Source organism: Bos grunniens, chromosome 7 (assembly GCF_055505025.1).
Source record: "Bos grunniens cultivar Pamir isolate PY7600 chromosome 7, Bosgru_T2T1.0, whole genome shotgun sequence".
Taxonomy (NCBI): domain Eukaryota; kingdom Metazoa; phylum Chordata; class Mammalia; order Artiodactyla; family Bovidae; genus Bos; species Bos grunniens.
Window position 1 is genome coordinate 49,248,300 of NC_141171.1, and position 12,847 is coordinate 49,261,146.

Genomic DNA, 12,847 nt, shown 5'->3' on the forward strand with positions numbered 1-12,847 from the left:
AGGTAATCTGTGTGTGTTTGCAATCCCTTCAGCCCTTATACACTCATAGAATCATAGCTATCTTCTGAACAACCAAAGAAAAATTCTATCTGTTCCTTGAAAATTAAAAAACAACTAACTCAGTTAAAAAGTAGTTCCAGTTTGCAGATTTATTTTAAGTTTACAAATTTATAATATAAATAAATAGAAAGGAATTTATTATATATAAATAGAAAGGAATAGACATAATATATATGTAAATTTTAAATAATAATAAAATGCATACTCTGAAGCCATTATCCACCATAGGAAATAAAACATGAAAGAGCAAATCTTTTATATCATCAAAAGTTTTAAGTAAATTAACTCTAAAATGATTATAAAACCTTAAGATGATAAAGGGGGTTTTAAGACTAAAAAAAGACACCAACTATTATAGTATTATATCGTGAGATCAGAAGGAGATTACGGGCTTCACTGGTGGCTCAGTGGTAAAGAATCTGACTGCCAATGCAGGAGACATGGGTTCAATCCCTGGTCTTGGAAGATCCTGCATGTCAGAGAGAAACTAAGCCTGTGTGCCTCAACTATTGAGCCTGTGTTCTAGAGCCTGGGAGCCACAATGACTAAGCCACAACTTTTGAAGCCCACGCACTCTAGAGCCCAACAAGAGAAGCCACCACAATGATAAGCCCACACACCTCAATCAGAGAGTAGCCCCTGCTCTCTGCAACTAGAGAAAAGCCAGTGCAGCAACAAAGACTCAGCATGGCCAAAAATAAATAAATAAATAATTATTTTTAAAAGGAGATTAGATAAATCTAGTCCTAATGATGGTATCAAATACTTCTGCAAAAGATTTTTTAAGTCTATTTTATGTCCCTTAAAGAATTGTAGTGTAAAGTGACTATATAGCCTGGATTTTTGGAATAATTACAATTTCACCCCATTTCCATAAACCAATGGCTTTTTGGAAATTACAATATTTTGTTATTCAAGCTACTCTACATCTTCCAATGTATCTCTTCTATCAAGAAATAAAGATTCTTGTTGGGGTCATGCGATCTATGCTGGCGTGGGTAAATAATCAGCATTCAGTTCAATTCAGTTCAGTCGCTCAGTCGTGTGCAACTCTTTGTGACCCCATGAATCACAGCACGCCAGGCCTCCCTGTCCATCAACAACTCCCAGAGTTCACTCAAACTCATGTCCATAAAGTCAGTGATGCCATCCAGCCATCTCATCCTCTGTCGTCCCCTTCTCCTCCTGCCCCCAATCCCTCCCAGCATCAGAGTCTTTTCCAATGAGTCAACTCTTCGCATGAGGTGGCCAAAGTACAGGAGTTTCAGCTTTAGCATCTCTGGAGTTATTTCTCCACTGATCTCCAGTAGCATATTGGGCACCTACTGACCTGGGGAGTCCCTCTTTCAGTATCCTATCATTTTGCCTTTTCATACTGTTCATGGGGTTCTCAAGGCAAGAATACTGAAGTGGTTTGCCATTCCCTTCTCCAGTGGACCACATTCTGTCAGCATAGATAAAATGAAAAAAACAAAAGCATCAGCTTACAGATTTAGAGGATTCTGACTCTAGTTGCTATTGAATTACTGGCTTTCATGAAGTGAGCATTAGACTTTCAGGTAGCTAATGCAGAGGGAAATATAACCAATATTAAGATCCACAGTATCTATGAGGAAAAACTAAACCAGTTGCACAGGAGAAGCCCAATTATTCCTGATTCTAAGAACTGAGATGTATTTCTCTACTACGTCTTCACAGAGATAATATGATCATTTACATCCCTTCCTTATAGTAAACACAGCAATGTGTTTCAAAGGGTTTTGTTTTCAATTGAGTTACAAGTGATGTAGAATATTATATAAGTTACATGGCAACCCACTCCAGTATTCTTGCCTGGAGAATCCCATGGCCAGAGGAGCCTAGAAGGCTACAGTCTATGGGGTCACAAGAGCTGGATACAACTTAGCGACTAAACTACTACAGGTGTACAATATAGTGACTCACAATTTTTAAAGCTTATACTCCATTAATAGTTATTGTAAACATTGACTACAGTCTTTGTATTGTACTATATAGCCTTATAGTTTATTTTATACATAATAGCTTGTATCTCTTAATTCCCTATTATTATATTGCCCCTTCCCCCTTCCCTCTCCTCACTGGCAATCACTAGTTTGGTCTCTATATTTGTGAGTCTGCCTCCTTTTTGTTATATTCACTGCTGCTGCTGCTGCTAAGTCGCATCAGTCGTGTCCGACTCTGTGCGACCCCATAGACGGCAGCCCACCAGGCTCCCCCGTCCCTGGGATTCTCCAGGCAAGAACACTGGAGTGGGTTGCCATTTCCTTCTCCAATGCATGAAAGTGAAAGTAAAGTTGCTCAGTTGTGTCTGACTCTTAGCAACCCCATGGACTGCAGCCTACCAGGCTCCTCCATCCCTGGGATTCTCCAGGCAAGAACACTGGAGTGGGTTGCCATTTCCTTCTCCAATGCATGAAAGTGAAAAGTGAAAGTGAAGTCGCTCAGTCGTGTCTGACTCTTAGCGACCCCATGGACTGCAGCCTACCAGGCTCCTCCGTCCTTGGGATTCTCCAGGCAAGAGTACTGGAGTGGGGTGCCATCGCCTTCTAGTTTTCTGTAATAAATTCCACATATAAGTGACACCATACAGTATCTGTCTTTCTCTGTCTGAACTTTATTCGCTTAGCACAATACCCTCCAAGTCCATCCGTGTTGTTGCAAATGGCAAAATTTCATTCCTTTTTTGGCTGAGTGTTCCAGGAAATGGCAACCCACTCCAGTATTCTTGCCTGGAAAATCCCATGGACGGAGGAGCCTGGTAGGCTACAGTCAGTCCGTGGGGTCGCAAAGAGTCGGACACGACTGAGCAACTTCACTTTCACGTTCACTTTCATTCCATGTATATATATCATTATCCATTCATCCATTGATGGACACTTTGATTGCTTACATATCTTGGCAACTGTTGTTTTTGTTTTTTCCAAATACCTACCCAGCAGTGGATATTCCTAAGTCATATGGTAGTTCTGTTTTTAGTTTTTTGAGGAATCTCCATACTATTTTCCATAGTATACCCTACCAACAAGGTATAAAGATTCCCTTTTCTCCACATCCTTGCCAACATTTGTTATTTGGGTTCTTTTGATGATAGCCATCCTGACAGGTATGAAATGATACCTCATTGTGGTTTTGATTTGCATTGCCTGATGATTAGCAACATTGAGCATCTTTTCATGTGCCTGTGTTTCCTCTTTGGAAAAATATCTATTCAGGTCTTCTGCTAATTTTTTAATCGAGTTGTTTTATTGATGAGCTGTATGAGCTTCTTATATATTTTGAATATTAACCCCTCATCAGTCATATCATTTGCAAACATTTTGTCCCATTTAGTAGGTTGTCTTTTTGTTTCATCAACCATTTTCTTTGCTGTGCGAAAGCTTTTAAGTATAATTAGGTTCAATGGATTTTTTATCATAACAAATATGCTGAGGACTTCAAACCAAAATGCAAATTCAGAGATACAAATATATGCCCTCTGAAATGACATTTTTGGGAAATAAGTCAGCAGTTCTTCCGGGTACAGGCATTATAACTTCATAAAGGCAAACATCTGGAATTTTTACACTGCAGATATTAAAATAGTTCCATCCTTAGTCAAGAATTCAGATGTTTTGGATAGATCTGCTATTTGTAATTAATTTGCTGGTCCTAGTATGAATATAATATACTTGAACTACATTTCATTAAATTCCCAGCAGATTTAGATAGAATTTCTTTTTTCCCTTTCTTATAGGTAAGTACCCAGAGAAGTGAGAAAACGTTTTTTCTCTGGGATTATGCTTGGCATATGTGACAGAAATGTCAGAGTAAGTACAAAATGTGAATGTGCATTTGTCATGTATGACTATAGGGGGAATTCTACTTTTAAAAAAATATACCAATCTATTTATCAACTTTCCAAAGTGCAATCTGATTATTTGCTTTGGAAGTTTTTTCTTCTGCAATGTAAGTGTTCAGTAAGAGCCCACTGATTATGGGCTGGAGGAAAAGACAAAGGAAATCTAAACCAAAACGACTAGGAGCCATAATCTACTAATACTTGCTCAAAGAGAAAACACTTGAATTATTATGCAAACCAAAAGAAAAATAAGAATTCAAGGTAAAAATGTCATAAATTTAGTATATACTCATGTATTCAGTGAGGCATTTGTATCAAAGCCAGCTCTAATCTTTCTTTAACTGGATTGTGTTCGGTTTTGTTTCCCCTACAGAATAAAGAAGAAAACCACTAGAGTGTCTCTGACCATCAGTCCCCCCGTTAATGAAGCCTCTAACACCAGATCAAGTTATTCTACCTTAGTTCAACCACTGTGTATTGAGCCCCAGAGGGTAGGTTCAACTTTAAAAGCTTTCTGAGGGCTTTCAGTAATGGAGACACAGTCCCAGAGAGGAAGGAATCAATGCAATTTCTTGAAAAGTATACACAGGGAAAGCTTCCAGCTGCATGACCTCAGAAGGAACAAGAAAGAAATCTATGGGTCTCAGAAATAACTCCATGGTAGTTCTGTGGGTTGGCCATTTGTCTGTGTGCCAGACCATAAGGGACAGTTGGTTTCTAGGAGCTCAGTCCCATAATAGAATATTCCAACTATCCAAGGAATGAATTCCCTTGTAATTAAAAAAGGAGAGGGGGTTGTTTTTCAAAAACCTAAAAGATACAAGAACAACTGTAAGGAGGAAGGAAAAAATCTAGTGAGTAAAATTTAGAAGTTATTTAAACCTTTAATGTACAGTCTCTAAATAATCACCAATACTCATTTCTCAAATGTAATCACCTAGTGTTGTATTTTACCATCTCAACTAATGGAATGCTGGAGGAGAGAGGAAAAATGGGTGGCATTGGAGCAGATATCCAAACTGACATTTAATTTAGGAATATCACCCCTTTCATAAAGTAAATTTATAGTGTGGGTGGTAACAGCTAGCCCATGGCCACCATTCAACTAAGGTTTCAGAGCCTTGACAACATGGATGACAGTGTCTCTTCCGTTTCTTAACCAGATGCAGAGTCCCTGCAGCAGCCTGTTGGGATCCACTTGTGCTGTAGCCCCTGTGTTTACCAAGGTAATCTATGCACAGTGCATAATGGAGTTTAGATTTTATAGACAAATTGTAGGGTTTGTCAAAGGTATAAGAAGAAGAAAAGAGAAAACTAGAAAGGACCTCAGGGATTACAATTCTTTATATATGAGAAAACTGAGTCCCAGAAAACATGAAATTATTGTTCAGTGTCACAGGGCAATTCATGGTTCATCCTATGCTCTTTAGACTTTTGCTCTATGTCAATCCTCCAGCTCTGGAAGGCAGTTCTTAGATGGTTCTCTCCAAGCAGACAATGCTCTGCCTGACCTCAAGGTTCAATTCATCACATTCTCTTAACTGGCCACAAGATGCCCTTCTGAAGAAGTCAACAAGCAAAACCATATCTATTTCTGGCTTGGGTCACAGTCAGAGATCAGGATTTAGATGCCTCCTCTATCATTCACTGGAAACAGCAGGATTCAATCAGCTAAGTCAAACCAAGCTAAGGTTGCTATCTTCTGCAGGCCGTCTCCCAGTTTTCAAACCTAACAGAACTGGAACTATTGCCACTGCTGGCCTAAGGTATGAGAAGTACAGCTGGAACTTACCCAGATACAGGATGGGAGACATAGGAAACAATGTCATTATGAATAAGGAGCAGTGCTATCAATTCTGGAAGCCCACTTTCAGCAGATGCTATTAGGCACAAGTCTTCTCTCCTGCTGCATTCCTTCTTATAATATGCAGCCCTGGACATCAGGCTCAAGGGCTGGGCTGGTGATCATTATGTCTTACCTAGGTCTCACCAGGCAGAAGGACCTCAGGTCCTCTCTCTTTGGTCTGAGGGCCAAGTTATAACCTGAAATGTGATTCCAGATTCCAGAGGACCCTGGAGCTGAGAACAGGAGAGGAGGGAGATTAGGACTTAAGGAGTAAACTTACCACAAATGCCACTTGTTCATGTATGAATTGTGAGACTGTACTAGCTGTTGTTAATAAATACTTTTTATATATCAATATAACTCTTCATTCTTTAAAGAAAGTTTTCAGATTATGTCTCTGAAATGAGCCTCAAAACCTCAAGTATGCTGAGCATTTTGCTACCCCTATTTCACAGAAAAAGAACAGGAGTTCCACAAAGGTTAAAGTCTTCCAAGTTCCTATGATGAGCTTCAACCCTCTAGTGGAAAAGTTGTGATTTTGGCCCAATTCCTCTAAGTCATGATTCAGAATCATTAACAAATTACAGTACTTCCCATGCTGCTCAACCAGTAATAAAGATTAAATCTGTACCTTCATAGGTACTAAATAAAAAAATAACACAAAAAAGTGAAGACCTCTTAACTAATTGGTTTTCTATTTTGAAAAGCGGTTCTTGGGGGAAAAGAATAAAAGCTTTCTCATTAAACACAACTCCATGAAATTGAGATAAAGACTTACAGCTGACTATAAAGCACAAAAGATACCCAGCAAGCTCCTTATTTTGATTAAGGTATAATCAGTTGTCAATAATCATGATGAAAATCATGCACACTTACTGCAACTGACACCCCAAATCACAGTATATGGTGAAACAATTTCTTCCATTCTGTGAATTCTGTGTTTGTTCTTCAGCATCTTCAAGATATCTCTACAACCAGAGGTCAGTTTGTCGTGTTTGAATGCCGAGTCCAGGCCACAGCCGCAGTTCAAGTTCATTGGTACAGAGAGAAAGAGCAGATAGCCGACTCAGATGACTTCCGAATTCTGAGAAAAAGTACAGTGATAAGCTTTATAATTTACTTTTTATTCCAATTTACCTTGAAATCTAATTCATGTTTTAACGTTTAATAACTGATTTGTTACAGGTTCAGAGATTGCTACTGCTAAACAATTACTTAAATACAAATAATTCCTCAACATAAACAACCAAAAAAGAAAAGACAGCTGCTTTGTTCTGATGAAATAATAGTTTTAATAGCTGTAAAAAAGACTAGTCTGTTTTCACAGATTAATCTTAATTATTTTCCCAATGAGTTCTTGGCATACAAACAAGAAAATAAATGTGAGAATAAACATACTTTTTAAAGAGTAACACAAATGAAAACTGATGCATAGCTTTCTAAAACTTTACAGTTTAAGTTTCCTGTGCATACATGCTAAGTCACTCCAGTCATGTCCAACATGCTAAACACTGAGTTTATAAACAATTTCTAATTTAATCCTCACATCAGTATTTTGAGGTATGTGTTATCATCTCCATTTTATAAGCAAGAAAACTGAAATTAGAAATGCTAAACACCTTGCCAAAGGTCACAAGGCTAGTAAGTGCTATAGTCAAGTTTCAAGCCAAAGATATTTCTTACACTAAGTGAAGAAAATATACTCTCTTAAATATTAATTCAAAACAACTGAACATTTGCACATCACATTTAGGAAGAAACACCTCTATTATGCCACATGGTATTTCTTTTAAAAGTCACATTTATTGCATTTTGTGAAAGTAATAAAATTTATTACAATAAATATAAAAAATATATAAAATCTAGAAGAAACGTAAAGTTACATTCTTACCACCCAGAGAAAACTATTATTAATCTTTTGTGTATTTTTCTGCAGTAATACTACAGTATTTCTGTAATATTCAACTTTAATTAGAGAGAGTAAAAGAAAAGGATTTTCTTGGGAGAAAAAGGCCACCTCAGGATTAATGTTTCAGCAACAGTTTACATTCAGAGAAGAGATACAGCTGTTCCTATCTCACATTAAAGATGAATAATTAAGGCCCAGAGAAGTAATTTTCACAAAGTCACAGAGCAAGCTAGTTGTAGAACAGGACTGAAATACGGTTTTTCCAGCTCTAGCATCCTGCCAAGTATTCATTCCATACCTTTTCTGAGTTTCTACACAATTTACGGTCTGTGATGCAAGATTTCAGTCAATGTTGTACTTGTTTCAAGTTATTTCTTGCATACACATGGCACCTTCTCTCAACTAAACTGCCATCATTTAAATTTTCTATTCTCTTGTTTTTTCTTTCAGAAACTTGTTTATCATCTATTCCTGGTAAGCACAATTTTTCAACATCTTGATAATAAATAATTAAACCAAATAAGCATCAGAAGACTTTGTCTCCTAAACTACTTTTGCCTTCAGAAACAGTTTTGAGGCTACCTTATGCCAACTCTTCTACAATGGAAGAAGCAAGAATACTGGGATTTATCAGTATATTTGCTCATTTATTCATTCATTCAACATTTACTAGATACAGGCAATGGCCAGGTTCCATTCGTGGCACTGAGGAATCCCTGACCTCACAGGGCATGAATTCTTCCTCTAATTCCATTTGATGTCCTCTTATTCCATGTGTCTCGTGAGCAACACACAGAGGCAGAAAGAAGGTGTCCTGACATCAAACATCTAAATTGTTGGCTGTCCAAGAAGTACATGCGATGGCCACCACACAGTGGCCATCACTATCCTACCATCAAGCCTAGTTACCACGGCAATAACAACATTTAGGTCAGTTCAGAAAATCATCCTTATAGGACCTTTATGCTAAGCACTAAAGTTACAGAAATCTAGAATTCAAGAGGTAAAGTGTAATCCCTGCTTTTAAGAAGCTGATAGTCTAGTAGAGAAAACAGATGTGTCTAAGAAGTAGGTGTTAGGGACCACGCTGGGGTTACTTCAGGTTGCATTGTTAGGATTTATCTTCATGAGCCCACTCAAAGATAAAAATCTAATCAGAGGGATTATTTTTTTAATCTCAGGAATACACTACTTATTCCCAATACCTACTCTCCCTGATATCCTCCCACACTGTTTGTTAATTTGGGGCACCTAAATACTCGGCTCAAGTTGAATCTCTCCCCTTTCCAGAGGAAGTGTGCACCTTAATTATCACAGAAGCATTTCCTGAAGATTCTGGAGACTTCAAGTGCATTGCAGAAAATGAGGCTGGGACTGCAGTCTCCACAGCAAGACTCTTTGTTTCTCCAGGTAATTACTCCCCAGGATCACCCTGCTCAAATTCAGCCCTGAGCCAAGAGGAAGACTCTCTCTGTTTCTATCTGAACTTTGGTGACTAATTCTATTTTTCAGAAGGAAAAGTGGAGAAATCAGAGGGTTCTCAAAAGTCACCCACAAGAAAATTTCCTCCAAAACTGGTCTCCTCTCCCTGGAGCAGTGACAGCCACACAAAGGATAAAAATCCAGACAATACTCCAATAAACCTTATGCAAACTATTCCTGAAACAGCCAGTCACAATGAACATGAGATCCAGGTTCCAAAGGAGGAGTTCTGCACCATCAATGAAAATTCTTCTGAGCTACAACCACAATGGTAAGGGCAGACAGACCTAACATTCACACATCCAACAAACGTTTTTGGCTCTATATAAAGAATAGTGAACATGACAAAGCTCCTGCCCTTGGCAAGCTTGCATGGATGAATCACTTTACCTCTGCCATTTCCCCACCATGCATTTCACCAAGGCTGAAACAGTAAGTCATGTAAGTTTTAGAAATACTAAGAAATAATAAGTCTTAGATACATATTTAAGGGTTTGCTACAGAGACTTGTTGGGGAAAAAACAACAACAACACTGAAATGGCAAAAGTTTCTGAAGAATGGAGTCTTTTCCCAAATTAGAATTCAATGTCCTATCTCAATACAAACAGGTAAAACATTTTGTGATACAGATTTCTACATGGTTAGTCTTAGAATTGGAGAAGGCAATGGCAAGCCACTCCAGTACTCTTGCCTAGAAAATCCCATGGACGGAGGAGCCTGGTTAGGCTCAAGTCGAGTCACTACGAGTCGGACACGACTGAGTGACTTCACTTTCACTTTTCACTTTCATGCACTGGAGAAGGAAATGGCAACCCACTCCAGTGTTCTTGCCTGGAGAATCCCAGGGACGGGGAAGCCTGGTGGGCTGCCATCTATGGGGTCACACAGAGTCGACTGAAGCAACTTAGCAGCAGCAGCAGCAGCAGTCTTAGAATACAGACACAATTGTCCTTGCATATAAAGGACAAAAGTATAAATAGAAAGATATATCAGTACGTGAACTTTCCAAGCAGCCTGTACGTTTAAAACAGCGGATGCATGTTGATGTATGGCAAAACCAATACAATAGTGTAAAGTAAAAAAATAAATAAATAAAAAATAAAATAATAAACAATAAAAAGTTAAAAATAAAACAACACAATCCATCACCATCCCCAGCCCCCAAACACAAACACCAAACCAAAATACTTATTTTTTAAAAACCTAAAAATTGATACTTAAAAGTCATTGGAAACTAACAGACCTGAAACAATGTGTGAAACACATAGTAAGAATTCAATAAATAGGAACTATTACTTCACTGCATTGTCTTTATATCAAGGTCAGTGTTATCTCCAGCAACAGCCTACAACTGTGAATTCTCAGTTGGTCTCCTGGAATCCCTTTAGCTTAATGGGATCACTAGTCGTCTGGGCAGTAGCTACCCCTATAAATAGATTCCTCACGGTATCAAGGAAGAATAGGTGTGTGGAAAAATAAATAAGACCGCAATTTATTCAACAAACATTTGTTAAGCACACTGTATGTGTTTGTCAGTTTCTGTGCCTTGGTAAAATGGACAATACTCACATCCACAGTTTTTCTCCATAAGTACCTGTGTTTATCAGTGAGCCTTTAGGACTTAAAAAGGCCTTGAATTTACTATTAGTATCTTTCATTTAAGACTACTATCTTTTTCATTAATAAAATCATTTGTGGGGAAATTATCAGGTAAAAGTTCCATGAATGTTAGCAGGTTTTTACTGAATGTCTACCAAGAGCTATACTCTCCTAGACAAGATAAATAAGTAATAAAGAGTTCCTTCTTCAGAAAAAAACCTAGTTGAAGAGATACATTATACCACAAAATAGTCCACTGTAGGATTTCTTGTTTCATTTGAATCTCTGCAACACTGATTTAGTAAAATAGATACTATCATTGTTTTTCACTTAATTATTAAAGTTCAGAGATATGCAGTAGAGTGAGTACTTACACTCAGGTCTCCAAAATCGATAATAAAAAGGTTAATATGTCTAGAAAGCTGCAGAGCATTAACCAAATTAATACTATCATTTGTACTGTCTGACTCCAAATCCAGTGGAGTATCCATCATTATTTCTTGAGAAGAATAAGACTGAGTCCACTGCTCCAAGGCGATTCCCTTTTGCTATATGTCTATGCAGAACTTCAAAAATCACAGTGATTAATGCATAACCTGAAAATCATAAAACATTCTTCATTCTTTTGTCCTTTCATCTTCAATATGACATTTTCCTTCTCAGTTGATACAGCTGAGAAGGATAGAAATTAGCCTCATCACACACATCTGACCTCTGAAAAAGGTCAGAAGTTTAAAGTACCATTTTTACAATCACATATATACTTCGCATTTTAAAAAACAAGAGATTAATGAGTGACAGTTAAACAGCTACCCACTGGTGATGAGACAAGAAGGAATTTCCTGGACATGTAGCAGGAAATATTTCAGTAGGAAACACCTGCAACAGTAGGAAGTTACATACATATTGTGAGGTATTAGAATGATTTACTAGAGGCACTTACTGATAATTTAGAGACAGAAATGGGAAAGTTGTCTTTAGTGGGTAAGCTGGAATATGGTTCACCCACCAGACATCTTAATTCTTTCAGTTTTAGGATGATTTTTCTCAAATAAGCATCAAATCATTCAAACAGCCATATTTGTGAGAAAACATAAAACACCATTTAAAAAAGCACACCAAATATCAAAAGGCAGAAAAACAGATTCATGGTAAATTACTGAATATAGACCCTTAACTTTTGAGAATGGTGTTATAAAACACCTTATCTACCTTTCCAAAACCATCTCTTGATCCCCTAATTGTAGCAAGAACCTTAGTCTCAATGCACCATGGAGCTACCACACTGTAATGAGAGTTTCTCTTACAAAGGTCAAGGGAAAAGAAGAGGAAAAGTGTAAATGATAAAGAATAAATAAAAACTAAAATTCTTCCTCAACTATGGAACATTTGGCATCTGCCCTTGGGAAAATTGGGGATTTAAGTTTGTCCTGGGCATCTACCACACTCGGCTGGTAGGGCTTATCTCAATCAAACTCTGTTCTTGGAAAGAATCAAGTATCAGTCACATATATCACATTTAAAGTGCCTAGAATAGGGTCTTGCTCAAACTAAAGGCTATATGTGTCTATTATTCTTGTTATTGTCACTTGCACTTACATTTTAAGTCTAATTTGGATTGAAGGCTTTGCCCATATTAATGTAAACTGAAATATCAGTGAGCAGAAGTGGAGAAATATTTTGGGTGACTCCTTATAAAATGACTTACAATAAGACTCCTTACAATAAGTAAACAAATGCCTATTCATCAAGTCAAGCATGCTTTTTCTACTAAGGTGGCAGTCATCAAACTTTCTCTGAACACCAAAGAAGTTACACCTACATGGTCAGCTGTGAAGAATTTTAAGTGGCTCATTTGTGCTCAATTATCTATTTGTTGGACCCTGATGTACACAGCAATTACACCAAGGCTGGAGTATCCATGAGGGTTGTTGTTCAGTCACTCAGTCGTGTCCGACACTTTGTGGCCACATGGACTGCAGCACGCCAGGCTTCCCTGTCCATCACCATCTCCCAGAGCTTGCTCAAACTCATGTCCATTGAATCAATGACACCAACCAACCATTTCATCCTCTCTTGTCCCCTTCTCCT

At 37.8% G+C, this 12,847-nt stretch overlaps 1 protein-coding gene across 4 annotated transcripts in view; it reads right to left on the bottom strand.

Annotated features, from left to right (window-relative positions):
• KLHL3 (kelch like family member 3) overlaps positions 1-12,847 on the bottom strand; it is a 299,223-nt gene that overhangs the window by 266,268 nt on the left and 20,108 nt on the right. For all 4 annotated transcript variants that reach the window (XM_086411747.1, XM_086411748.1, XM_086411745.1 and 1 more), the window contains exons 2-3: positions 6,642-6,849; positions 5,899-5,998 (exon numbers count right to left, since the gene is read on the bottom strand). In XM_086411747.1, coding sequence (XP_086267873.1) covers positions 5,899-5,998; positions 6,642-6,801 — 260 coding nt within the window. In that variant the 5' untranslated portion in view covers positions 6,802-6,849. The remainder of the gene's footprint in view (positions 1-5,898; positions 5,999-6,641; positions 6,850-12,847) is intronic.